This window comes from Panthera pardus, unplaced genomic scaffold (assembly GCF_024362965.1).
Source record: "Panthera pardus isolate Hobbes unplaced genomic scaffold, ASM2436296v1 HiC_scaffold_6, whole genome shotgun sequence".
NCBI classification, from domain to species: domain Eukaryota; kingdom Metazoa; phylum Chordata; class Mammalia; order Carnivora; family Felidae; genus Panthera; species Panthera pardus.
In genome coordinates, this window is record NW_026526991.1 from 38773733 (window position 1) to 38800100 (window position 26368).

General features: G+C 34.6%; 1 protein-coding gene across 8 annotated transcripts in view; it reads left to right on the forward strand.

Moving 5' to 3' along the window:
- The window catches only part of PPP1R12A (protein phosphatase 1 regulatory subunit 12A), a 160660-nt gene that overhangs the window by 69974 nt on the left and 64318 nt on the right, over positions 1–26368 (forward strand). For all 8 annotated transcript variants that reach the window (XR_008419619.1, XM_019455200.2, XM_019455198.2 and 5 more), the window contains exons 3-5: positions 7083–7201; positions 16150–16309; positions 20840–20984. Coding sequence is in view for 7 of the 8 variants with exons in the window: in XM_019455200.2 (XP_019310745.1) it covers positions 7083–7201; positions 16150–16309; positions 20840–20984 (424 nt within the window). In the remaining variant the exon portion in view is untranslated. The remainder of the gene's footprint in view (positions 1–7082; positions 7202–16149; positions 16310–20839; positions 20985–26368) is intronic.

Genomic DNA, 26368 nt, shown 5'->3' on the forward strand with positions numbered 1-26368 from the left:
GGTATGAGCACTGGGTGTTACATGTAGGGGATGAATCACTGGATTCTACTCCCAAAATCGTTATTGCACATCTATGCTAAGTAACTTGGATGTAAATTAAAAAATAAAATAAATGGAAATTGTATTAAATGTGAAATGCTTAGTCTTCCAAGGATTAGTGTAGAGCTATATCTAAACCAAACTCTGTAAATATTATTGACAGTTTAAAATTTAAAATTCTTAATTTTGTAAAATACTTAGTACTTTCAAAGTATATGAATGTGTGATATTTCCATTTTCAGGATGCTGGCAGGAAATTTAATTTTTGAGAAATGATTGTAAAATAAGGAAAAGAAATATTTAGATAAGGGGATCTGCTGAATCATACATATAGAAGAAATATTAAGTCAAAAATGTGAGCTACTGGTTGATGAAGCTTCTCTTTCACATGGAGTCATGCTGGCCAGATTGTACCAAAAAGGCGCACTCCAGCCAAAGTCCAGCTCTGAATTGGCCTATTTCATGTTTGTATTTTAACATTTGTCCTTTATCCCTTAATGTTGGTTTCCACTTGTGCAATATACACTGAGGTCATCTCTTCAACATCCCACCTCCTGACATTGTGCATCAGTCATGTAGTTTAAGGAATTAACCTGGGCAACTGAGGCAGAACCTGATAAATCTAACTCAATGAAGAAAATCTGATCCTTCTTGCCTATAATTAGTCTAGGAACCAATGCTTAACTAGTCAGCATATGGCATTCCTTTAGAAATAGGCTGGTTTAGGAATAGGCACATAACTGTGCATCTAGGCCAATGAGACATGCCAATAAGATTCCTTGGAGGCTTCTGGGAAATGTTTTCTCATTCGTAAGTGAGAGTCGTTAGAAAAATAAAAAAGACATTTTTTATTTTTAGACAAAGAAGCACGTAGCTCTAGTTGTTACTATCATCCTATAACCATGAGGAAATCACCTTGGGATAGAACTAATACTATTCTGGGTACTTGATAACATTGTTGAAGTGAGTTTCAACCAAACCCGAAGTTCAGTCTACCTCTGAACTTCCAATTGTGTGAACCAATAAAGTTCCTAACTATTTAAGCCAAAAAAGAAGAAAAAAAGAAAAAAAAAACTTAGAAGTCCCAAGTCAGAACTGTTCTTTGGATTCTTACCACTATTTTCAACTATTTTTCATTGTGGTATAGAACTACAAGAATGAAATAGCAAAGTGCATTCCCACTGAAAACACTTAAGGCTATTTATACTTATTTTAGGATTTTTGTTGCTCAGAGACTTCCAAAAGAAATAGCATTTATTTCTGAAGTTAATAGTGTGATGTTCTACTTACTAATCTTTGAAAAGTTCAGGTAGTTCATAATTTCGATAGCTTGAGTAACTCCTTTTGAAAAGACTTTTCAGGAAACAACTACTCCAGTGATATCCTTCCAACTTTCTGATTAAAAAAAAATTTTTTTATTGTGGTAAAAACACATAATACTAGATTTACCATTTTAACCATTTTGAATGGTTACAGTTCAGTAGTGTCAGATATATTCACATTGTTGTGCAACAGCTCTCTAGAATTTTTTTTATCTTGTAATACTGAAGTTCTGCACACTAAACACTTATTCCCCCTTGCCTTGACTGCCAGCCCTTGTAACCAACTTTCTATTTTGTTTCTGTGATTTTGACACTTTTAAAAGGACACTATTTGTCCTTTTGTGACTATCTTATATTGCTTAGCACAGTGATCTTGTGGTTTATCTGTGTGATAGAATTTCCTTCCTTTTTAAGCCTGAACTAACTCTCTCCTTTTTAAAGATTCATGTATTGAATACATGAAAAGTTGATGTATAAGTTATAATGACTCTTTCATACTAGTTTTCCTACAGTGAATAAAGTCAATATACATTAAATTTGGACAGTACATATTCAGCTCTTGCTGATAGAGTTACTTCCTCCTTGTCTCTGACCACTGTGTTCTCATTAGCTTCTAAAATTAAAGGCAATTTTAATTAAAATCTCAAAATTTTCAAATGAACTATTTCCCTTTCTCTCAGTCTCTTCTATGGATGGTTTTTGGCAAAACTCATAAACCAAGATAATTAATAGACACTGTCAACATTTATCTTCCAAATTCAGTTAACATTGAATAATTTTAACCTGAATAGAATCCTGCAAATTTATCTAATGTACCATATTCAAGTTGGAACCAATAACGTGATTAACAACTTTACACCTTTTGTCAGATTTTTAAATTAGGACATGTACGAATAATTTTGTCAAACTCCATTTGGATCATGTCTTGATTTTGAGGTCTATTAATTTATTTGTCCAAGATTATCAATTAACTTGGAGTATCAGTTGTGTGTCCAGCTCCTGATTTAGGCTCAGGTCATGATCCCAGGGTGATGGGATTGAACCCCGAATCAAAGCTCTGTACTAAGTATGGAGCCTGCTTTAGATTCTCTCCCTTCCCCCCCCCTCATTTTCTCTCTCATTTTCTCTCTCATTTTCTCTCTCCCCCCCTTCCCACCCTCCCTCCCTCGCTCCTCCCACCCCCCTCCATTCCTCCTCACTTCTCCCCCACTTATACTCTCTCAAAAAAAAAAAAAAATTATTGACTCAGTTGCTAGATTATGAATCTCAATAAACCTGGCAGTTTAACATTTTTCACTTCAACCATTTATAAAGAATTTCATCATTTATAGGCATCTCCTATGTTGCACTCCTTTGTATTGCTTGAGGAAATCATTAAACATTGTTAAGGCAATAAAACCTTGCCCTTTTTTAAAAAAAAATTTTTTTTCATTCTAAAGCATTCAAAAAAACTTAGTTGAGAAACAGCCCAGTTTTCTGATTTTCAGTTTGGGACTTCTATGTGAAATCTGCTCTTTTTTTAGCAAGACATGTTAAAGTAAATATATATTTTCCTAATTAGCAGTCACATGAACTGCTTATAGTACTCCAGCTTTTTTTTTTTTTTTTTTTTCTCCTGAAGGAAATATAGCCATCTGTTTTCAGTATCTCCAGGGCCCCTCAAATTCAATTTCTGGTATTCCAGATAGCCTGTACTATTTTCACTTTATCTTAAACATTGCTTTCTAAATGTGATGATTTTGCAAGATGGAGTAAAAGATAGAGTTTTAATTTTATTTTTAGTAATTCATTTAAACTTCACACAGCCCTGTAGTATGTCTTGTCTTCAAATGTTTTAAGTTAGTGAGTGTCACACTCAGCTGTCAGGAGGCAGAGTTGGGAGCCTATCTGCAAGTCTACAGAACTTAAATATTTATGTTTGTTTGTTTTTTTCCACATAACCAATCTTTGAATGGCTTTTTGAGATTATTCACGGTAGGTAAGAATTAACGCTATGGGATCTGATTGATTTATTTTTTTGTGTATCTTTTTTAAAGTTTATATCTGCAAATGACAGTGCTAGAGTACAGATTTTTGTGAATTGTGTGAGTACATATACATACACCTAATCTTTTGGCTCAGGGATTGCTCCAGGCTCTCAGTTTCCTGCCAGTAGTTATGGAACTTTACTCTTGTTAGTGTCTCTTAACATCCTTCCTGTTTATATAAATTTGGGGTTGTCTGTATTTGGCTTTGACCTGATACTTCCTTGGGACTCTGCTTCCCCTGTAGCTCCCTCTGCTGCAAGCACTGAAGCTACTCTGCGGTGCTCCTTTATTCTCATTCTTTATATCCTGTGAGTGATTTCTCCCTAAGCAAAACAGAGTGGTTTTATATAAATCTGCCTGATTGTTTGGTTGATATTTTGCCTGGCAGATTAATTACATATTTTCGTGGCGCATATAGCATAGTTTATTATACCACTTATATCTTTTTTTCTCTTTTGCTCCAGATTCATTTACTTATTCGTAGTATATATTATTTAGTTTTTAGTACATTTTTTTAAAACTCTGAAACGTAAAAAGTTGCTTCAATTCAAGTATGACTTTTTTGTAGAAGTCCCATGAAGATCATAAAAATTGAAACATTACCTTGTAGAGGGAGAAATGTTTACAATGTATTATTCAGTGTAAAATCATCAGGCTACAAAATGGTATGGTAGCTACTTTTGTGCTCTGATACACATATACAAAATAAACTTTCTGCAGAAAACTTGGATAACAAAAAATCCTTACCCCCCCCCCAAAAAAACCTGCTAATAAAAATCCCTCCTAATTACCACTTAGAGACAATCATTGTTAATTTTATAGTATATATTCTTTCATTTTTCTCTGTGTGTCTAAAAATTACATCTCTACATAGATCAGTGTAATAAGATGATAAAAGCCCTCTTAAAGCAAAAGTTTGACAGACCTGACTTTACATAACGTTTAAACTTAGTAATATACAAAATACTGTAAAAAAAATTTTCTTAAATGCAGGGACAATATGGAAGAAATATTTGTAACATATCTATTAATCGGATGCAGGAAGTAACTTAGTTTTTTGTATATCATTAATTAGCATCACCATCTATCATATCATACTAGTCAAGAACTTCAGTTTATCCTAGATACCTTCCTCACACTCCCTTCTCATTTCCAACTGATCTCTCAGTATCTCCTGGGCATCTCTGGAATTTACCCATTTCTTCCATTAAATTCAAGCTTCCAACATAATTCTTTTGTACTAACTGTAGTAGCTCCTTAACTGATCTGCCTACTTTGGTACTAAATTCTAATTCATTTTTCGTATTGCACAAAGTGATCTTTTTGAAACACATTCCTTATCATAGACCATCTTAGAAAAATAGACACTCATTGACTGTGTGTGTGTGTGTGTGTGTGTGTGTGTGTGTGTTTAAGAAGTACATAGAGATTGATACATTCTTTCAGAAAAATGAACCAGGCCGTTGTAGACCATATATACTTACTGTCACAGGGTTATTTGGTGCCTTTTATTCTCTCTTAACCTGGAACACACTTTCCTTCCGTACACGTACATATTCTTCAGAGAATCCTTTCCTGATCTCACTGAATCAGATTATCCTATTATTCACTCTTAGACACCACAAAATTCTCTGTTATCAGATTTACCAAAATTTTACAGTAATCTAACTCTTTGAATAATCTCTTTTACTGGACTGTAAGCTCTTTGAAGAAAAGGCCTGTTTTTGCTTACGAATGTATTCTTGGCATGTAATATAGTACCAAGCACCTACTAGACACCTGTCTTAGCTTTGGGTGGGATAACAAAATACCGTAGATTAGGTGGCATAAACAACAGGCCTTTGTTTCTCATAGTTCTAGAGACTCCGGGGTTCAAGGGTAAGGTGCTGGCCAATTCTGTGTCTGGTGTGAGAGTTTTTTCCCTGCCTTGCACATGGCTGCCATTTTGCTGTGTCCTTTATGGCAGAGAAGCAGTGAGCTGTAGTCCCTTATTCTTCTGTAAGAACTGTAATCCCATCATGGGTGCACCACCCTCATTATTTCATCTAAGCCTAATTATTTACCAAAAGTCCCACCCCGCTAATACCATCACATTGGAGGTGAGGATTTCAACATGAAATTTGGGGGGATACAAACATTCAGTCTATAAAAACACCCCATAAGTATTTGTTGAATTAATGAACACATTAGAAATACAAGCAAAAGATGTAAATAAATTCACAAAAGGAGAGAATACAAGTGCCAGTAAACATATCCGAATATTTTCAACCTCATGTGTGATCAGGAAATAGTTTGGTCCCCATCATGTTGGGAAAATTTTTAAAGATTGATAGTGTTAAGTGTATATTCAAGAACATGTCCATTAGGAGGACAGTATGAAAGAAAAGTATGATTCAGCCATACTGCGGAATATTTTTCAGCTGTTATAATGCATCGGGTTCCTGTGCATTGAAAGTAATCTCATTAGTTTTTGTCTTACAAAAAGAACCTCAAAAGTGACTCTGTATATATGTTTACATTCACACATATCAACTCATAGTAAACTTACGGGAAAAATATTATAGATAATGTTTATCTCTGGTGAGGGAACATAATAGTAGAAGGAGAAATATAAAGTTATGAGTTCTTTTTTTCCTTTTTTAAAACTGGATTTTTTTTGTTTTACTATTTTTACAATGAGAATATTTTTATAGTCATGAAAATATATATATGAGTAAGAGTTAAGGTGGTTAGGGACATAGAGAAAAAAAGCCCATTCTTCATATATAGAAACGTAAAATCAGGAATGCCAAAGGAGCATAGTTTAGTCTGGCATTATGAGCAGTTCCATATTGTTGGAACTTGACATGTGGTACAGTATGGAAGAGAAATGAATCTGAAAAAGAAGACAAAACCAGATCATTGAGGGCCATGTATGTTTTCTCTTAGTATGGTACAACTATGCCACAATCTTTTAAGTAGGATATTGACCCCAGTCATTTTAAATAGGTGACTCTGGGTGATGTATATAGATGACACAGTGGAAGAGATTCCTAACCTTTTTATATCTGGATCCCTTTTGTCAGATTTGATGACGCCTGTGGTTACTTTTCTCAAGATTGTATTTTGGATGTATAAAGTAAAATACAAAGTACATTGAAAACCAATTATATTGGATTTCATTTATCAAAATATTAGAAAAACACATTTATGGTATAGTTATATATGTGCTTGTTTAGTAACACATTAAACAAAGAGACCGATACTTTAATTTCAAAACTGTGTTGAGCATAAACAATATTTTAAGATGTATGCATCAGTTCAGTGGCCTTCTGATGGTCTGTCAACCCCAGGTTAAGAACTGTGGGATATGGCATGAGACTGGGAAAATGGAGATCAGTTAGGAAAGCAGTCGATATGGAGATCATGAAAAATCTTAGTGGAGGTCATCTGAACTGATCTTACGAAAGACTTTCTAATTATCATTAAATGTTAACATTTTTGTATTAGTAAAGCAATGTGTGTACATTATATAAATATTAGGAAATACAAATTTAAAACAGGAAAACATCTTCTATGGTACTTTTTTAAAACTTAGTATATCTACTATCCTTGGTTCTTATTGTTGCTCTTACATAGGAATTTTCCTCATTGGTTATGCATTTGGTCTTAATGATACCATCATTGCTTAACTGTCTTCTCTTTGATTTTACAGATTTTTGATTGGTCAGGGAGCACATGTAGGAGCTGTCAACAGTGAAGGAGATACACCATTAGATATTGCTGAGGAGGAGGCAATGGAAGAGCTACTTCAAAATGAAGTTAATCGGCAAGGTAATAAATATAAAAGCAACCTAAATGGAAGAAATGTTTAAAACTGTTTTAGGAAGAATATGGTACTTGACTTTTTCAATAAAATAATTTTTGATACTGAAGGAGAAATCATAGTTTTAGTAGTAAAAAAATCACCTTCCATAACAATATATGTAGTGTGAGTCTATTTGAAAAAATAAATGATTCTCAACTGTACATCTTTTTAATACTGTTAAAACTGAAAAAATATCATAAGGTGTAGGATCAGACATAAAATTATATGGTAATAAAAACTTGGGAGAGAAAATAAAGTAGGCAAAGAGTGTAGGGAAATGCACAGGGTGATGAGATACATTGCAAATTTAAATAGAGCGGTCAAAAAGTCCTCACTGATGAGTGGGTAGTTAGGCTAAGATCTGAATAGGTAAGGGAATGTATCATGTGAGTCTGGGAAAGAACATTCCAGATAGGAAGCAGCAAGTGCAAGGAGGGGAGGGTGTATGGTATATTTAGAGAAACAACAAGTAAGCTAGTATGACTGAAGCAAGCAGCACAAGGAAGAGGCTGGAAGGAGATGATGTCACAGAGGTAACTGTGAACCATATCACATAAAGCTTTGTGGGCCATTGGAAGGACTTTGGCTTTTAGTCTGAGTGAAGTAGGGAGCCTGTGAGGAATTGAGGTAAAGGAGTGACATGATCTGACCTACTTTAGAAAGGATCTCTGTGACTGTTGTGTTGAGAATAGATTATAGGAGAGTAAGGGCAGAAGTAGATGGTTATGATCAGACTTATTTTAGAAAGGATCTCTGTGGCTTTTGTGTTGCGAATAGATTGTAGGAAAGTAAGGGCTGAAGTAGGTGGTAGTGAACAAAGTGAAGAGAAGAGGTTAGATTTTAGATGTATTTTGAAGGTTTGGCTAAGGAATATTGAGTGATTAAGGGGTCTGGTATGCAAGAAAGAAGGGGTAAATGAGATGTGAATATTGTGGGGGAAGTAGGGTTTGTGGGAAAAGTTTAGGGTTTTATTTTCAGATGTGCCAAGTTTGTTTTGCTGATATTTAAGCAGTTGAATATGTGAACAGAGAGAGATAGGCTAAAAATATAAATTTAGTAGGAGACATCAGTTTATAGATGAAGAATGATTGTTTATGGGTAAAGTTTTGTTTAGGAATAATGAGTGTTTTAAACTGATGATGGTAATAGTTTTACAACTCTGCAAATATACTAAAAACCACTGAATGGTGTCCTGTAAATGGTGTATGAATTGTATCTTGAGATATAATATATAATATGTATATTTTATATGTATATATAATATCTTTATATATAATCTAGCAAATCCTTTTTTTTTTTTTTTTTTTTTTGAGAGAGTGAGAGTTAGCAGGGGTGGGGCAGAGAGAGAGGAAGAGAGAATCCTAAGCAGGCTCCACCTCCACAGGGAGCCTGACGTGGGGCTTGATCTCACGACTGTAAGAATCATGACCTGAGCCGAAACCAAGAGTGGGACACTTAAGCAGTTGAGCCACCCAAGTGCCATGTAGCAGGTTTTTTTTGTTTTTTTTTTTTTTTTTGGGGGGGGTATATAGTCAGAAAGTTAAAAGGAAGGTTTCAAAAGATACTTGTGCACCCATTTTTATAACAGTCTTATTCAAATAACCAAAAGATGGAGGTAAACCAGGTGTCTTTTCGGTGGTAAGTGAATAAACAAAATGTGGTTATGAACATACAGTGGACTATTATTCACTAAAAAGGAAATTCTGATACATACTGTAGTATGGATGCACCTTGAGGACATTATGATAAGCAGAAAAAAGCCAGTCACAAAAAGACAAATACTATGATTTCACTTACGTGAGGTACTTCAAGAGTCAGACTAATAGAAACAGTGAGTGGAATGATGGCTGTCACAAGGTGGGAATGGGGGTGGTTGTTTAATGGGTGTAGCATTTCAGTTTTGCAAGATGAAAAGAGTTCTAGAGATGGCACAAAAATGTAAATGTACTTAACACTACTGAACTGCATACTTAAAATTGTTTATTAAGATGGTAAATTTTATGTGTATTTTACCACAATTAAAAATTAATATGTATGGGGGGCACCTGGGTGGCTCAGTTGGTTAAGCTTCCACCTCTGGAATTTGGCTCAGGTCATGATCGGTTCATGTGTGGAAGTTTGAAGTGCAGAACCTGTTTGGGATTCCTCCCTCTCCCCCTCTCTCCCTGCCCCTCCTCTGCTTGTACTGCCCCCCCCCCCCCAAATAAAATAAATAAATTTTAAAAAATTAATATGTACTGCTAAATAAAATTAGTGTGATTTCCACCAAATTCCATTGTTTAGGCAGTGGTTAAATGAGTATTATCAAAAACTCTTTTATTAAGGTGTTAAAAGTATGGGATATTGGTTTAGAAGGTTGGCTTGTACTGAAGTGTCGTTCATCATGAAATAGAAGCAAAGGAGTAGAAGCTAAATTAGTCTCTGATAAAGAGATTTTTATTCCTTGGGATTATGAAAATTTGTAACTACTAAATGTTTAAAAAAATCTTAAGACACTGAAGCTGAGAGGATATTTAAGTGCCTAAATATACTTGAGGCATTTTAACAAGCAGTTGAAGATCCCCTGGAGCCCAGGAGAAACAGGGCACACATTAGATAAGTAATTATAAACTGGAACTTGGATAAGAACACAGAAGAGCTTTTAACAGGCATGTTCTATTCTAGGCAGTGTTCTGGAATAATGGGATATTCAGGACTTGAGGAAGTTGGACAAATAGAGACAAGCATCACAACCTATAAAGAAATACTACCTTATCAGCCCACCTGGCTGTGATGAATGCCTAGTTAGATAGCTCACCATTTCCTGTTAAACCGTAGTTAAAATAAATCTTTTTATACTAATATTAGTTAGTAATTATCATGAACTAGGAAAGGCATGGAGATGTACTGAAAACTTCTTGCCTTTGGTTTCCTTATATATGAAGGAAACCGTAGTTAAAATAAATCTTTTTATACTAATATTAGTTAGTAATTATTATGAACTAGGAAAGGCATGGAGATGTACTGAAAACTTCTTGCCTTTGGTTTCCTTATATATGAAGGAAGCTGCTTGCAAAGACTGATTTTAATTACAGTGATTTCAGCGTTGATGAATGTGCCAGCAAATGTTCTGAGTGCTAGGTATTGAAAAATAACAGGGGCACCTGGGTGGCTCAATTGGTTAAGCGTCTGACTTCGGCTCAGGTCATGATCTCATGGTTCTTGAGTTTGAGCCCGCTAACAGCTCAGAGCCTGGCGTCTGCTTCAGATTCTGTGTCTCTCTATGAACCTGCCCTGCTCCTGCTCTGTCTCAAAAAAATAATAAATAAATGTTAAAAAAATAATAATTAAAACAAGAAACAGCAACAAATAAAGAAACAAGACAGTCTTTACTCTTTTTTTTTTTTTTTTTTTTTAATTTTTTTTTTCAACGTTTTTTATTTATTTTTGGGACAGAGAGAGACAGAGCATGAACGGGGGAGGGGCAGAGAGAGAGGGAGACACAGAATCGGAAACAGGCTCCAGGCTCCGAGCCATCAGCCCAGAGCCTGACGCGGGGCTCGAACTCACGGACCGCGAGATCGTGACCTGGCTGAAGTCGGACGCTTAACCGACTGCGCCACCCAGGCGCCCCAAGACAGTCTTTACTCTTAAGAATTTCACAGTATAGCAGAAGTGTCAGATGTATAAACAGCTTCACAATGTAGTGTGCTGTGTGCTAAAATATAGATAGGGACAAAATGTGGGAGAACAGAAAAGTCTATGAGTAACTACTTTCAATAGTAAAGGTTTCAGATTGATGACATTTGAGAATGAGTTTGCTTAGCAGAGAAAGGAGTTGGTGGACAGAAAAGGCATGTCAGGCAGGAGTATCAACATGTGCAAAAGAAAAGGAATTGGAGATATAGCATATGCAGAGAACACATTAGAATTGGAGTGGAGATAGAAAGTCAGAATGGAGTAGATGAGTAGTAGTTGAGACCTGAAAAGATTGGGCTAGAGCCAGATGGCGAAGGACATCCGTTTTATAGGCATTAGATGCATCCAAGATCTCCAAGAAGGAAATGAGCCTGATTAGATTTGGTTGTTAGTAGTACAGCTGATGGCACTTTGGAGGATGATTTAGAATGGGAAGTACATGGTGGCATATCTTCCTTGAAGAAGGCTCTTAAATTGGTTCTGCTGAAAGATGATAAGAACAAAGCAATTACATTTAAGATAGAAAAGAGCAGGGCTGTCTTGATATTAAGGTAAAATTAAAACAGTTTGATGAAGAATTGAATGTGGAGATAAAGGAAGAATTGAGGCCACCTGTTTGCATCCTGAAGTTTTTAGTTTAAGACTTAATGATAGTTAGGGGCACCTGGGTGGTTCAGTCAGTTAAGCGTTTGACTCTTGCTTTCAGCTCAGGTCATGATCTCTCAGTTCGTGAGTTCAAGCCCCGCATTGGGCTCTATGCTGACAATGCAGAGCCTGCTTATGATTTTCTCTCCCTCCCCTGTTCACCTGCCTTCTCTTTCTCTCTCTCTCTCTCTCTCTCTCTCTCTCTCTCTCTCTCTCTCTCTCTCACTCTCTCTCTCTCTCTCTCTCAAAATAAACTTTAAAAAGACACCCCCCCCCTTAAAAAAAAAAAAAGAATTAATGATGGCTAAACTCATATGGGAAAATGTGGGACAAAGCAGGAACAGATTTAGAGAGTATGTGAGTTGGGGGATATATTGAGTTTGCGGCAGCAAAAGGACATCCAGATTACATTGTTTGGTACATTATTGGAACTCAGGAGATACCAGGATGGAAAAATGTAAATCTGGGAGAATAATAGATGAGATGACCCTGGAACTGAACAGTGAAAAGCTAACGCTAATAAGTCTGATTATGTGTGCCAGAAATTGAGCAATGGGCTTGATTTCATTTCATCTGCACAATTCTCAGAGATTACTACTACTCTTACCCCCATTTTACAGATGACAAATTGAGGCTCAGTGATTTGCCAAAGATCATATGGGTGGGAAGTAAGTACTGTAGTTTAGTCCCAAATAGTGTGACAGGTATCTTGAGCCCACACTCTCCATCACTAGCATACTGCATTTTATTAAGAGTGTCTCCTAGAAGTACTTCATGATGTTCATTTTATTCATGTAATGGGAATACATGAATTTCTATAGCATAACTTTATTTCAGAGAAACAAAATGAAGGGATATCTCTGATAGATTTTAATAATTTTAAAAAGAGCCCCTTAAATATATCTCTTGCATTGATAAGATTACTCAAATTGTTTATCCTGATATGTTTTTATTTCATATTTTAAATTTTCTAATTCTTCCAGCTCTAATTCTCATATAATATATTTGATCAGTAACTAGTCATCCTTAAGGAAATTGCCTTTGAAACTAGAAATGATTTGTGGTGCCCCACTGGCACAGTCAGAGCATGCAATTCCTGATCTCGAAGATTGAACAATAGTTAAAAGTATTTCTGGTTTATATTGTAATGCAATTGTCTGTATTTAGCTTGGGACACAAGTCAGTCTTGTGTCTCTTAGCTGTGACCAAACTCCAGTTTATTCTTATTTTTTCTTACCAAGAGATTTGGCTACGTTTCAGTCTTACATTTACTGGTTTTCAATAGTAGTGACAGATGTTAATCTCATCACTTTATTATATTATATTATATCCAATTTAGTTTTGATACATATTGTTTTCATTGTTCAGAAATCTTGCATTTATAGTAGGTGGGCTAAGGACCAGGTAAATGCATTATAGGATTTTCTTTCTGTTAGACCATAAAGCAAGGAAAGAGAGCAGAATCATAGGCATTTAGAGCTGCTAGTGATAGCTGCTAGCGAAGCACCTGGGTGCTTACTTCTGATTTAAGCATTTCACATATATTAATTAAATCCTCACAACAACCTTATAGGATAGGTGCTTTCATTACCTCTTTTTTTTTTTTTTTTTTTTTTTTTTTTACAATTCAACTGAATATTAGCATAGATTTAAGTGTCTTGCCCCAAATAATAGAGCTAGTAAGTCACAGATAAGGGATTGAAACCCAGCAGTCTAGGTTCAATATCCGTGTTCTTAACCCATTCTACTAATATTCAAAGAAGTTATGGCTTTCTCAAGGTCACTAGCTACTTAAAACAATGGAACTGGAAAACAAGTAATATGTACTATAATAAGGGCTTCTTTTTTTCCTTCTTTCTAAATTTTAATGAACTAAAGCAGGGTCTATATCAGTAGTATTTTAAAAAAAAATTTTAATATGACAGAAGAGTTTTTCTTTCTAACTAGATTTTCTTAAGCATAAGAAATTTCCCTTCACACATACTTTAATTTTAAACTTGAGTTGTTTTGTTTTTACATAATATTCATATAACAGCATATTTGGAAGCAGAAAAAAGGTAATTGCTTTGCAAGTAGCTAAGGATAGCATGAAATTAGATAAATTGAGAAAGATATTTTTTAATTTCAAGTTCAGAGGAAATTTAGAATAGTAAAAGATAATATAAATGTTCAAGATGGCAAAGACAAAAATGATAAAGATAATATAAGAGGTTCATGTTTTAAAAGACATAGTAAAAGAATAAAGCATGAGGAAAATCATTTAGTAAAAAGGTTATATTTAGGGGCAGCTGGGTGGCTCAGTTAGTTAAGCAGCTGACTCTTGATTTCAGCTCAGGTCATGATCTCATAGTTCCTGGGTTCAAGCCCCACATCGGGCTCTGCACTGACAGTGTGGAGCCTGCTTGTGACTCTCTCCCTCTGTCTCTCTCTGTCTCTGTCTCTCTCTCTCTCAAAATAAATAAATAAACTTTAAAAAGTTTACATTTAATGTATCATAATTACAACTTTATAATTTCTTTTCTGAATAACAGTAGAAGGCATCTTAAATAAGATGGTTACAGGTCAGTAATAGTAGTAAAGTGTGGGATATAGGACATGAACTAAGATGGTGATGAACTAAGATACCATCAAGAAGACAGTCTGAACTAATTGGTAAAGTGGTAAAGTGCTAGGTAAGTAGTGGTACTTGGTATAGTAAATATAAGACGGAGCAAGCAGACTGGCTAGGGAAATTGAGTTAAGATTTTAGCATGAAGTTTCAGATACCTATGGCATATAATTTTATTATAGTATTTGCCCATCTTGGCTCTTTTCTGTTCTCCAAGCACAGATAATCCAACTGACAACTTGATATCTCCAATTAGATGTCTGTTAGGGCATCTTAAACTTCACATTTCTTATATTTAAAATTTAGTTTTTCCAGTTGCTCAGGTGGGAAACCTTTGATTCATACTTGACTTTTCTTTGTTTCCTACATCCACACTAACAACAAATTGTGTTGGTGTACCTTGAAGAATCCAGGATCTAACCCCTTTACTAACCTTCACTGCTACCACCCTGGTTTAAACTCTGTCATCTCTTGACAGAATTATTGCAGTATCCTCCAATTTAATACCTCAGTTTCTTCTCTTAGCTTTTCAGCTTAAGTGATCCTCTAAAACTAAGTCAGATTATATCATTCTGCTCTTTGTTCTCATTACTTTGTAGACATCCTGGCCTTCTAAACAGAAGAATGTTCCAATCGGGCTTCTGTGTTGAGCCTACTAGGACTTCCCTCAGCCTGGAATGTCGCCCAAATTATATAGTGTACCTATCAACTCTATTTTTGGTGTAATGTCACCTTATCAAAGAGAGTGTTCTTTACCAAACCTTATAAAATAACAGCTTTTTCTCATGACCCTCTATCCCTTTACTGTGCTTTATTTTTCTTCACATGTGTATATCTCCTTCAGTATAATGAGTTCACTTCTATCCCCAGTGAATCTTATAAAAGCACCTGACATCTAGTAGGCAATCAGTGCATTTTGAATGGGTGGGTGAATGGATAAAGGGGTCAATGAAAGAAAAAAGTCCTGACTAGACAGTTGGATACATGGATATGAATTACAGGAGAGTTCTTAGCTAAGGAGGTGTATGGGTGTGGGGTGTGTGTGAGATTGTTTTTACTCATTTATTCATTATTTAGTTAGTGTACATTTACTGACCCCTTTTAATTTGTGTTAGGTGCCCATCTAGACAGTGAGAATACAAAATTAAAAAAATAGTATTTTTACCTTTAATAAGTTTATAGACTTCTGGAGCAAGACATACTATAAACACATTGTGGTATGTGCTGTTTATTAGCCGGCAGTTGAAGCTATGAGACAACATGAGATAATTTAGGAATTTCAAGATTATCTTTTCTATTTTATTTTTTTGGTCAGGATTTTGAGCTTTTTTAAAGCTAAGAAAGAAGTAGAGTGTCCTATTCCTTTTTGAATTCTTCCCATCTCAACCTAACTTCATGCTTAATAAATGCTTTTGAATGAATGAACATCTATATAACTTAGTAAAATTATAATGCTGATACTAATAGTGAAAATGAACTGTGCTGGAAAAGGAAAGAGTTTTTATAAAGAATCTGTTTCAAAGTTTGGTAAATTTTAGGTAAAAACAGGACCACCAAGTTGAAGTGTTCAGTCAACATTTGTACCTAGTAGGGTAGAGTTTAGAGAACTGGTCAAAGCAGATAGATCGGAATTTAAGGCTTAATTATGTATGGGTTTTTTCTTAATTTCTTAAAACTAAAGGATGATATACCTAAGGAAATATTCAATTTTTTTTTTAAAAAAGGATTTGTTGGTAAAAGGAAAGCCAAAATAATATTTGTGGGGCAAAAAGTAAATAATCAGTAGAGAAGGCTAATAAAATATCTACAGCTTTCCCACATTTCTTTATTTAACTAGCTTGTTAATTAGCAGCCTATTTTTGAAAAAATATACTTTCACTTTTAATTTTTATTTAAAACTTGAAATGTTTCGGGTAATTTTATTTCCCACAAAGGAAGAACATTCTATAAAGAAAAAAATAAAAGCAATTTTTATTTTATCAGGGGTTGATATAGAAGCAGCACGAAAGGAAGAAGAACGGATAATGCTTAGAGATGCAAGACAATGGCTAAATAGTGGTCAAATAAATGATGTCCGGCATGCAAAATCTGGAGGTACGGCACTTCACGTTGCAGCTGCGAAAGGCTATACAGAAGTTTTAAAGTAAGTATTGTTTTTCACAGTCCTATTTCTACTTTATTTTCCTTATTTCATTGTTCCTTTTCTTAAGATACCTGCAGACATTATTTTGAAACAGTTTATAAAAGTTATTTAATGTCTGTTTACAGGAAAAAGAGAAAACTACCTTGAACATTATTGTTTTGTTTCTAAAGCCCTTTCTTTTCTCTTGAATTTTGATTATTCTACTGTTTTTTTCTTTGGTTGTAATTTCCCAATAAGTTAAAGCATCAGGCAACCATTATGTGTTAACTTCTGAGCTGATAAATTACTACAGAGTCATTTTGAGGTTCCCAGAGTGGCTAACTCTGGTTACTGAGACTAAGAACAGTGTTATGTTATAAACATATCAAATTCACAAAGTTTGATTCCTGGTGACTATTTACATGTAATTTATCTAAAATGCAGTTTTCTTTTTACTGCGTAACACTGGGGCTCAGAGTGCTTTTAGCATAATATTAAATATCAAGACCTAAGCAACTGAGATTTTACAGGGCTATATACTGGTCAGCAAATTTCATTGAAACAAAACTCCTTTATGTCACAATAAATTTTTTTGTTTTCCTTTTTTTACTTCTGCAATGCAAAGGTGTTATCAGCTATATGAAAAAAATAATGCTGTGTGTAACTTTTATTAGATATATGTGAAAGGAAGTAAGACTAGCCCTCGGCAAAATCTTCTACACCCTTTATATTATGTTTGACAAGAGTTTCTAATATCAGTCTATTCTTATTCCCCCTGCTCAGTAAAAACAATGAAGTGTAAGTGGGTCAGCTATTCCCAAGTTCCTCCTTTTTTCAATCCCTACTGACTTCAATAACTGAAGCCTTCTAGAATAGTGAAGTTAACTTTTAATTACTTTTCTTGTCCCCCTGTGTATTTCTCTCTAATCCAAAACGTAGCAAACTTTCAGACCCCAATAGCAGGTCATGAATGAACCTTAGTGACTTGACAACAGCATTTTTTAAAGGAAAAATTGAAAACATTAAGAATATTACAAATAGTAAAGGTAATACTTTTTAAGTAGTAGATTGCACCGTAAAATAGTTTTCTAGACAGCTCTAAGGGGTCTTTGTAATTAGGTTATCTAGGCTCTTAAAATTCTTTGTGAAGACTCTCAATGTGGATTGGGATATATTTTCAACTCCTCAAATTAGTACATAAGACCATTAGTCATCCTCTTTTAAGCTAAGCTGCTACCATTGCTCCTCAGGCATGCATTATCCAACTATATATATCTAATTGAAGTTCTGTCATGATGTCTTAATGCCTACTTTGTTTCTGTTTAGATACCTTCATTCACCATCTCTTCAACTTGGAGGCAAATTCCATTCGATCCTTTGACTAAGTTCAAGGCTCTTAAGCCTATGAAAAAAAAAACTCAACCTTATTCATAATAGGTGCAGTTGAAGCTACAATGAATTACTACCACTTTTCATATATCATATTGGCAAAGATTAAAATGTTTGGCACACTGTTGGCAAGGTTGGGGAAAAGGCACTCTGACATTACTGGTGAAAGTATGACAGTTGAGCAGATTTTATCAAAGTATCAGTTATTCTTTGGCTTAACAGTTAGCTCTACCTCTAGAATTTTTTTTTTTTACAGATATTCTCACAGGAAATAAGGTATGTGCTAATAGCATTGTTTATACTAGGAGTAGGAGAATGTTGACTAAATTGTGATACATCCTTTGACTGGAATACTCCTGTACCAATTAAAACACTAATAGGTAGTGTTATTGTTTTAAATTTTAGGGGCAACCGCTGGCTCAGTCAGTGGAGTATGGGAGTATTGGTCTCAGAGTGGAGGGTTTGGGCCCCATGTTGGGTGTAGAGATTACTTAAAGATAAAATCTCTTTTTTTTTTAATGTTTATTTTGAGAGAGAGAGAAAGAGCTCATGTGTGCACGTGTGTGCGCGTGCACACATGAGCAAGGGAAGGGCAGAGAGAGAGAGAGAGAGAGAGAGAGAGAGAGAGAGAGAGAGAGAATCCCAAGCAGATTCCATGCTGTCAGCACAGAGCCTGGTGTGGGGCTCGATCCCATAAACAGTGAGATCATGACCTGAACTGAAATCAAGAGTCAGATGATTAATTGACTGAGCCACACAGGCACCCCTTAAAGATAAAATCTTTAAGAAAAAATATTTTTTTGTTATTTGCTGATATATACATAAAATCTCTCTGTAAGGATCTAATCAAAATTAGTAATATGGTTATCTAAGGGGGGAAAACCTGTTGAACTGTTGGGCTAAAGGTCAGCAGTGGGAGTGACTTCCCTATGTAGCCATTTAGTCTTTTTTATTTTTGAACTTTCTAAATATATTACTTAAAAAAATAAGTAAAAATATGTATATGACATGAGAAATAAATAGAAGATACTGGTTTCAAATGTAACCCTACCCATCACCCCCTCCCGCTCCCCACAAATACATAACCCCTTGCAATTGATTTTGATACTTTTCAGTTCTGTACTGCCATTACATCTTCATCACAGAACCTGTCTTTGAGGGTTGATTATTGTTTTACTTGACTTTCATCCTCCACTAGAATCTCCTTGAATATAATAAGTACAGTCTTATTTTTTTGAGTTTTATGTGGCCTGGCATATACAGAGAGCCATATGTTTATGGGGAATAAAATGTAACTACCTTTCTGTCTTCCCTTTCCACATAGACTTCCAAATACTTCTAATTTTTATGTTTCTCAGAATATTTAACATTATTATAGTTTCTGTTTTCTAATGGGAGATTATTTTCATTATCTTCCAGTATTCTGTCTCTATTAATAAAGTTTCTAATAATATATATGTTAATGGAGTTTTTTAACTTAAATCTCTAGACTTATATCTGTTAGCTTTGTTCTTTAAAAAAAATTTTTTTTAATGTTTATTTATTTTTGGGAGACAGAGAGACAGAATGGAGGAGGGGCAGAGAAAGAGGGAGAAACAGAATCTGAAGCAGGCTCCAGGCTCTGAGCCTGTCAGCACAGAGCCCAATGCGGGGCTCAAACCCACAAAGCACGGGATCATGACCTGGGCCGAAGTCAGATGCTCAACTGACTGAGCCACCCAGGCGCCCCAGTTAGCTCGTTCTTTAGATTGGTGGCTCTTAAATATTGGTCTGCAGGCAGATGACACAGGACTTACTAAAAATATAGGTTGACAGGGCCCGTCTCCCAATATGCTGCTTAATTGCATAGGATTGGGTGGAGCTGGGGAATCTTTTTTTAACAAGCTCTTCAGATGGTTTTGTTTTAGAATCAGAATTAGAAACAGCTGCATTAAATATTCTGAGGAAATAGGGTATCAATTCTTGAAATATAAATAAATGAAGGGTTATGTATTAGCTATCACTGCCACCTCTCGTAGGTAAAAAGAAGCCCTTCTCAAGCTCAACTTCTTGGAGAGTAAGTGATTTCATGAGTTATAAAGTATTTACTGTTCTTCTTTGTGCGTGTGAGACTGTGCTGTGTGCAATTTATAGACCCAATTTTTGTTCTCTGAGCTTAATTTCTAGATAAAATAAAGGTCGATGTGAATATACAGCTAGGAGGGCATACTAACAATTTATAAAAGTCTTTGCATTGTATTAAAATGTATTCCTCTTTTCTAGCTTTGTTGACAGAATATCTGCTTTTTACTGCTGCAGAAAAGTAGACTCAATCCCTTGGAATATTTGTTTTGCTTTGTTTTGTTCCTTGTTCTTTTTAATGTGTATTTATTTAGTTTGAGAGAAAGAGAGCACAAGTGGGGAGAGGGGTAGAGAGAGAGAGACAGAGAGAGAGACAGAGAGAGAAAATCCCAAATAGTCTCCATGCTGTCAGTGCAGAGCCTGACTTGGGGCTGGATCTCCTGAACCATGAGATCATTACCTGAGCCGAAATTGAGAATTGGACCCTTAACTGACTGAGCCGCCCCGCTGCCTCTGCTTTGTGTTGTTCCTAGCAGACTGTCAGTTTCCTATGAAAATTACCCATGGTAGGTAGGTTAAGTTTGTGAAAGCTTTCACAAACTAGTTCCTCAACTGCAAGACCACAGAAAAACTTCAAAAGAAATTTATTTGATCCCAGTATATATTTAGAACACATTTAGCCTGGGGTAACATATTATATGGACACCTGAAGACATTCACTGCAATAAATTAGTTTAATACACAAATTGATCCAGGGGTTTTTGAGTTCACATTGAAAAATTATTGGCTTTCCTGTGAAAATTTCAATTACAATTCATATTAACAAGAATTAATCAGTGTCCCACCAAACCATTACACTTATTAGGAATTAGTTAAAGCTGAATGCATTATTATGGCAGTAATTCAAGATCCTCTTTACCAGTGTTTTCTGAGAATTCTTTTCTTTTCTCCTAGTTAATTCATTGAAGGGAAAGGAGATGGGAACTAGGAAAAGAAATATATCACAGATTTTTGTTAGCTTGCATGGTATAAAGCTGTTGATTATGTTTGCTCACATTTAGATTTTTTTAATGATTATCTAATTCACTATAATTTCTTTAGGCTTCTAATACAGGCAGGCTATGATGTTAATATTAAAGATTATGATGGCTGGACACCTCTTCATGCTGCTGCTCACTGGGGTAAAGAAGAAGCATGTCGAATTTTAGTGGACAATCTGTGTGATATGGAGATGGTCAACAAAGTGGTAGGCCTTTTAAATATATTTTAAATATTTAACTTTTAGAAATAAGTGTTTTAGAAGTCTCAAAAATATTGCAATGTAAATTTTATAATTAAGTTTTATGAACCATACAAAACAACATTTTATCAGCTGTTTATTGGTTTTTATTATTAATTATTTCTCAGCTACCTACAAGGTGGTTTGACCTTGTTCCTCAAAGAAAGAAGTATTACTCTTTGAGTAATCCTATTACCATATGCAATAGAGTAGATTTGGGTACTTCAGAATTCATAAATTAAGAAAATTTTGCTTTTCTCTGTGAATGTTTTCTCCCATCACTATGGGTTAGAACACATACAGAAGTATATTTCTATTTCTTTTTAGCTGGTGGTCTTGACAGCTTGCTTACAGTAGCTTTTTAAATGGCTCGGACAGTGAGGTCTTAAAGCAGGTGAGAATATAGAAAAACCATAAAGTTTTATTCCAGATAAAATTATTGAGATGTAACATGTAGTCTCCTAGTTTTGCAGGTGAGAAAACAGTTTATGAGGTAGAAGATTCACTTAATATCACCCAATTAGGTAGAGGGAAGGAAGGAGTGAATATCACATAAGTGTTTTTTACAAATCATGAACAGATTCAGGTTGTCAGATTCCTTACTAGATTAGGGTTTGGTTTTTTTTCTGTACTCCCTTCCAAGCACTGTCAGTTACCAGTGTCACCAGTATTCCTACTAGTTTTCCTCCTATTCGTATTCATGATTCTTATATACCAACAGTTGCAGAGCTCAAGACATTTCCTCTAGTGAGCTTGATTACCTTTAGCTTCCATAGAATATCCTTTATATATTGCATTTTATGGGATAATGTGGTAGATTACTTAGCAGAGGTTCCTAAAACGATCGCCTCTTTATTCAGATGGTGCCATCTGATTCTGTTGTGTCCATTAATATAAGTGCTGGTGCTGATTACATTCTGATAACAGCAGTTTCTACTTGGGAATCTGCAAAGGGAAGAGAGCAAAAATGATAACCATATGCCCAAGATTTCCCCATGGCTAAGTGTTTGGAAGTTGAGGTAGTTAGTGGAAATTCATGTTCTAGTTGCTGACATAAAGTGATAAAGAAGCCCTCTGAACTCCTTTCATATATATGTACTTATATATGTATTTTATATATGTATTTAGATATGTGCTTTCCATATATGTATTTATAAATGTATTTTTCATATATGTACTTATATGTGCTTATAAATGTATTTTCATATATGTACCTGTAAATGTATTTTAAGTAAGAAATGTACAGGCAAGAAAGTCATAGGAAGTGGTGAAAATCTTCAGGGAAGTCAAGAGAAAAAATGTTTGAGAGTTTAAGTATAGGTTTGGTTTTATACAGAAGTATAAAAGTCTTCTATCTAAATTTTTAGTCAAAACTTTGATAATTTGCCCTTTTTTATTTATAACAGTTTTCCGTTTTGTTATCAGCATTAGAAGACAAGTAAATGTTGATACTATTTAATTTTAAGTATAAAAGGCCAGCTAATTTTAGTTTGACAATTCATATTTCCTCTCCTTCCATGTAGAAATTCCCCCAGCAGTTGGGATTTTTCTGAAGAAATTAGTAAATATCTCTTATCTTCTAATCTCTTTTCTGCATTCCTGTCTCTCTCCCAAACAGTGTCTCTTAAAGGCCACTTGTCCACTGACATGGGCAGTGCTGATAATTGGTTCATTCATTGATAGTGGCCTCCAGATAAGGACCAGAAGAGAGAAGCTTATTAATGGAAAGGTTTTCTGAGAACATTGTATCATTTTCTAGTTTAAATATGTTATTTTTTGGTAGTGATACATAGAAAATATATATAGTATGTATGAAAAAAGTTATTTTATCTTGCATCTGTTCTATAAGTGTCTAATTCCTGTGCCCTCAGTTTATCATAATTATGCTCTAGGAGAAAGACTGCATATAAATCATTTTGCTTTATCTCTTTTTGTTTCTGTGTTACTATAGTAACAATTTCTTTTTTTTCTTTAAGTTTTTTTTTTTTTAATTTATTTATGAGAGGAAGAAAGAGCACAGGTGGGGGAGGGTCACAGAGGGGGGGTACAGAGGATCGGAAGCAGGCTCCATGCAGGCAGCAGAGAGCCCGACATGGCGCTTAACTCACAAACCATGAGATCCTGACCTGAGCCAAAGGCAGACGCTTAACCAACTGAGCAATCCAGGTGCCCCAGTATGATAGCACTTTCATCCTGGATTTTAATGTATTATCCCCTTATTTCATCTTTTCAGTGTATCTTTATATCTTAAAAGAATTAATGCCTCATAATTTCTTAGAGTTTTATAATTTTAAACTTGTTTTCACATATATTATTATCTAATGCTATCCTTTTAAACAACCCTATAAAGTTATCTGAGTTATGCAGATTTGAGAACATGATCAGAGAAATTGAGTATTTTCCTAAAGCCCTAATAATTAAGTGTAATTAAGAATAATTTACCTGCTGTGTTTCTCTGCAGTTTTTACTTAGTTTTTTTATTTCTCATGCTTTATTTTTCCAGATACTAACTCAAGAGTTGTAAAAACAGGATTTTAAAATTTTTATCAAAATTGGATTTTTCTTTTAAAATATCAAGCTTTTAAAGACTTCTTTTGATAGTGAGGAGCTACCTAATATATACAGCATTTTAAAGACCTGTATGCCATAAGTATACCCAAATGTAAGCTTTTTGTGGGGTGGGAAGGGAGATTATATTCTACAGTAATGGAAGGTATTTTTACAAGACTTTTTTTTTTATTTTAATTTTATAATTTTGCCTGTGTGAGTTAGGCTCTCTCTGTTATCACTGGCTACATTTTTAAAACTATGTCATATTTCATGTTTAATCAAAATTAGTCTTTTTTGTGTAATCCTGCTTAAATGAATTTATCTTGTCATTTGATACCTTTTTCAGTACTTATAGATTGAAGATTTTTAGTAGATTTCTTAAAATGATATCAGAGAAATGTAAATATATTTTTACAACTAAACTTTAGAGTTTAGATGAATTCTTTACTAATAGGAAATAAAATTTTGGTAAATGTGTAATGTAGAAAATGCAACAAATCAAGGCACCTGGGTGGCTCAATTTGGCTCAGGTCATGATCTCGTGGTTTGAGTCCAGCATCGGGCTCTGTGCTGACAGCTCAGAGCCTGGAGCCCACTCCAGATTCTGTGTCTCCCTCTCTTTCTCTGCTCCTCCCCTACTCACACACACTTCTCTCTCTCTCTCTCTTTCTCTTTTTCTCTCTCTCAAAAAAAGAAACATTAAAAAACTTTAAAAAAATGCAACAAACCATATAGAAAATTTGAAAGTCTTTCTACATAAAAGTGGGAGACATGTTCTTAAATAGAGAGTTTGGTCTGGTTTCTTTAACTTATTTGTAAAGACATTTCCTCTCATTTTAACTCATAAATTATGTGACTTTAAATATAAAGATTTTAAATATACAGACTTTAAATACAAAGATTTTTCTTTTGCTTCCTTAAAGTTTTAAAATAATTATTTTACTAGAATGTACCCAAATATTGTCCCTTTTGAAATATTAACTAAGATGTTTTTCTAATTGGAATTTTCTCTTTATGCAATCTTACAATGATTTGTAGACAGTTGTTTTTTTTTTGTTTTGATAGCTGTCATTATAAAGATTTAAATGAATAACAAAACTGCTTCTGCTGTTAATGGGCACAAGGATATTTTTCCCCTGAGTTTATCTGAGCTTATTCTTATTTTCTGTAAAGACAATGGAGCAGTAGAGACTGAGATTCTGTTCCCACTTTCCCTTCATTACCTGCGTGAGCTTGAGCACATACCATATACTCACAGTCTAGGTTTCCTCATCTGTACAGTCGGAGCCATAAAGCTCGTCCTGACTACTTCACTGATTGTTGTGAAAATGAAGAGAGATCACACTTGCAGAAGTAATTCAGTTAGAATAAGTGAGGAAAGAATGAAGAGTCCTGAAAATTAGACTTAGACAGTGGCTCTAGTGTGACTCTGGTAATTTACAGATGTATTACAAACTGATTTATTAAGTAGTAGTTTTTTTTTAAGATTGTTTTCTTGATTGAGTCTTACTTTTTCATACGTCATCATTGTGCTGTCTTCAGTTGCTTCTTGGTTACTTTGAGTGATTCTGCTTATGTGTGCTACTGTTAGTTAGCACCCCATTAATGAAGCATAGATCCAGGTCATGTTTATAACTTTACAATTGGATAGCTTCATAACTGTCCTATATATTATTTAATGAGCATGGTTAAGTTGAGGGGTGTGCTTTTCTGAAATTAGAAACTTTTCTCTGTTTATAGCCTGCATTTTACTCCAGTTTTTATTCTCTATCAGCTGCTGTTTGCAAAGTAGACTCATTTATCAAGGGAGAAAGTGAAAAGAAAGGTTAGTAAGGTGATCCAATTTCTTATTCTTGTAAAGGAAAATTCCTCAGTTACTAAAATAACCCCATTGCATTTAACTGCTGCTAAAATTTAATTGCAATTCAAAAAAATTTTTAAGGTGCAGTATTTCATTCATGAGAAGGATTGATAAATACTTAAAACGATACTTAAAAAGAAGCCACTGTGTTATTTTCACCCAACATGATCTTGAAAACAATTTGCTTAACAAGCATAACATGTGTAACATTGTAGAACTATGTAGAACAAAGAAACTGTGATATAGCAAAATGGATTAACGTGTCTGTATTTCATATCTAAAGGGCACCTTCAAAATTTGAGCCACTTTGTTTCAGAGCCACTTATTCTTCAGGACTTTAATTCTTACATTTAATACTCAAGGTTGAAAGTGGGGGAGTGGGGGAAGATTTATTAAAGCTAAATCTGTCTCCTGGACTGAGTGGGGAAAGGCTAGATTGCCTCTTAAATTCCTGCTGGGAAGACTTTGCAACAAGAAAAGGCAGATATACAAGTGTTTTTGAACCCTGTAAATTTTAAATACATATATTGCTGTATCTTGATAAAGTAGCATTTCATGTACTTTTATGACATACTTCATAGACCGTATTTTTTATTTTATAAACAGATAATGAAAACCAGCTCAGATATTAGGTAGCTTAATACTTCATTTTATAGTGCCAGAAAATGTAATTCCTATCCAAGTAGATGGCAACATCATAATGTTGTTACAGAATTGAAGGTTGTACGTTTGTTTTTTAATGGAAGAGTTTATGTAATCTTAGAACTTATTATCTACCAATCTGGTTTTGTTGTAGCTGTGAGACCCCTGATATGAAAGAAATTTCAGTTGCCTTTCAGAATGATATATTTTCTAGTTGAAAAAAAAAGTTGAATTTTCTTCTGAGAAAGGATCATATATTGGCCAACATATAAAGTAGAATGTATTCTAAATAATGAAC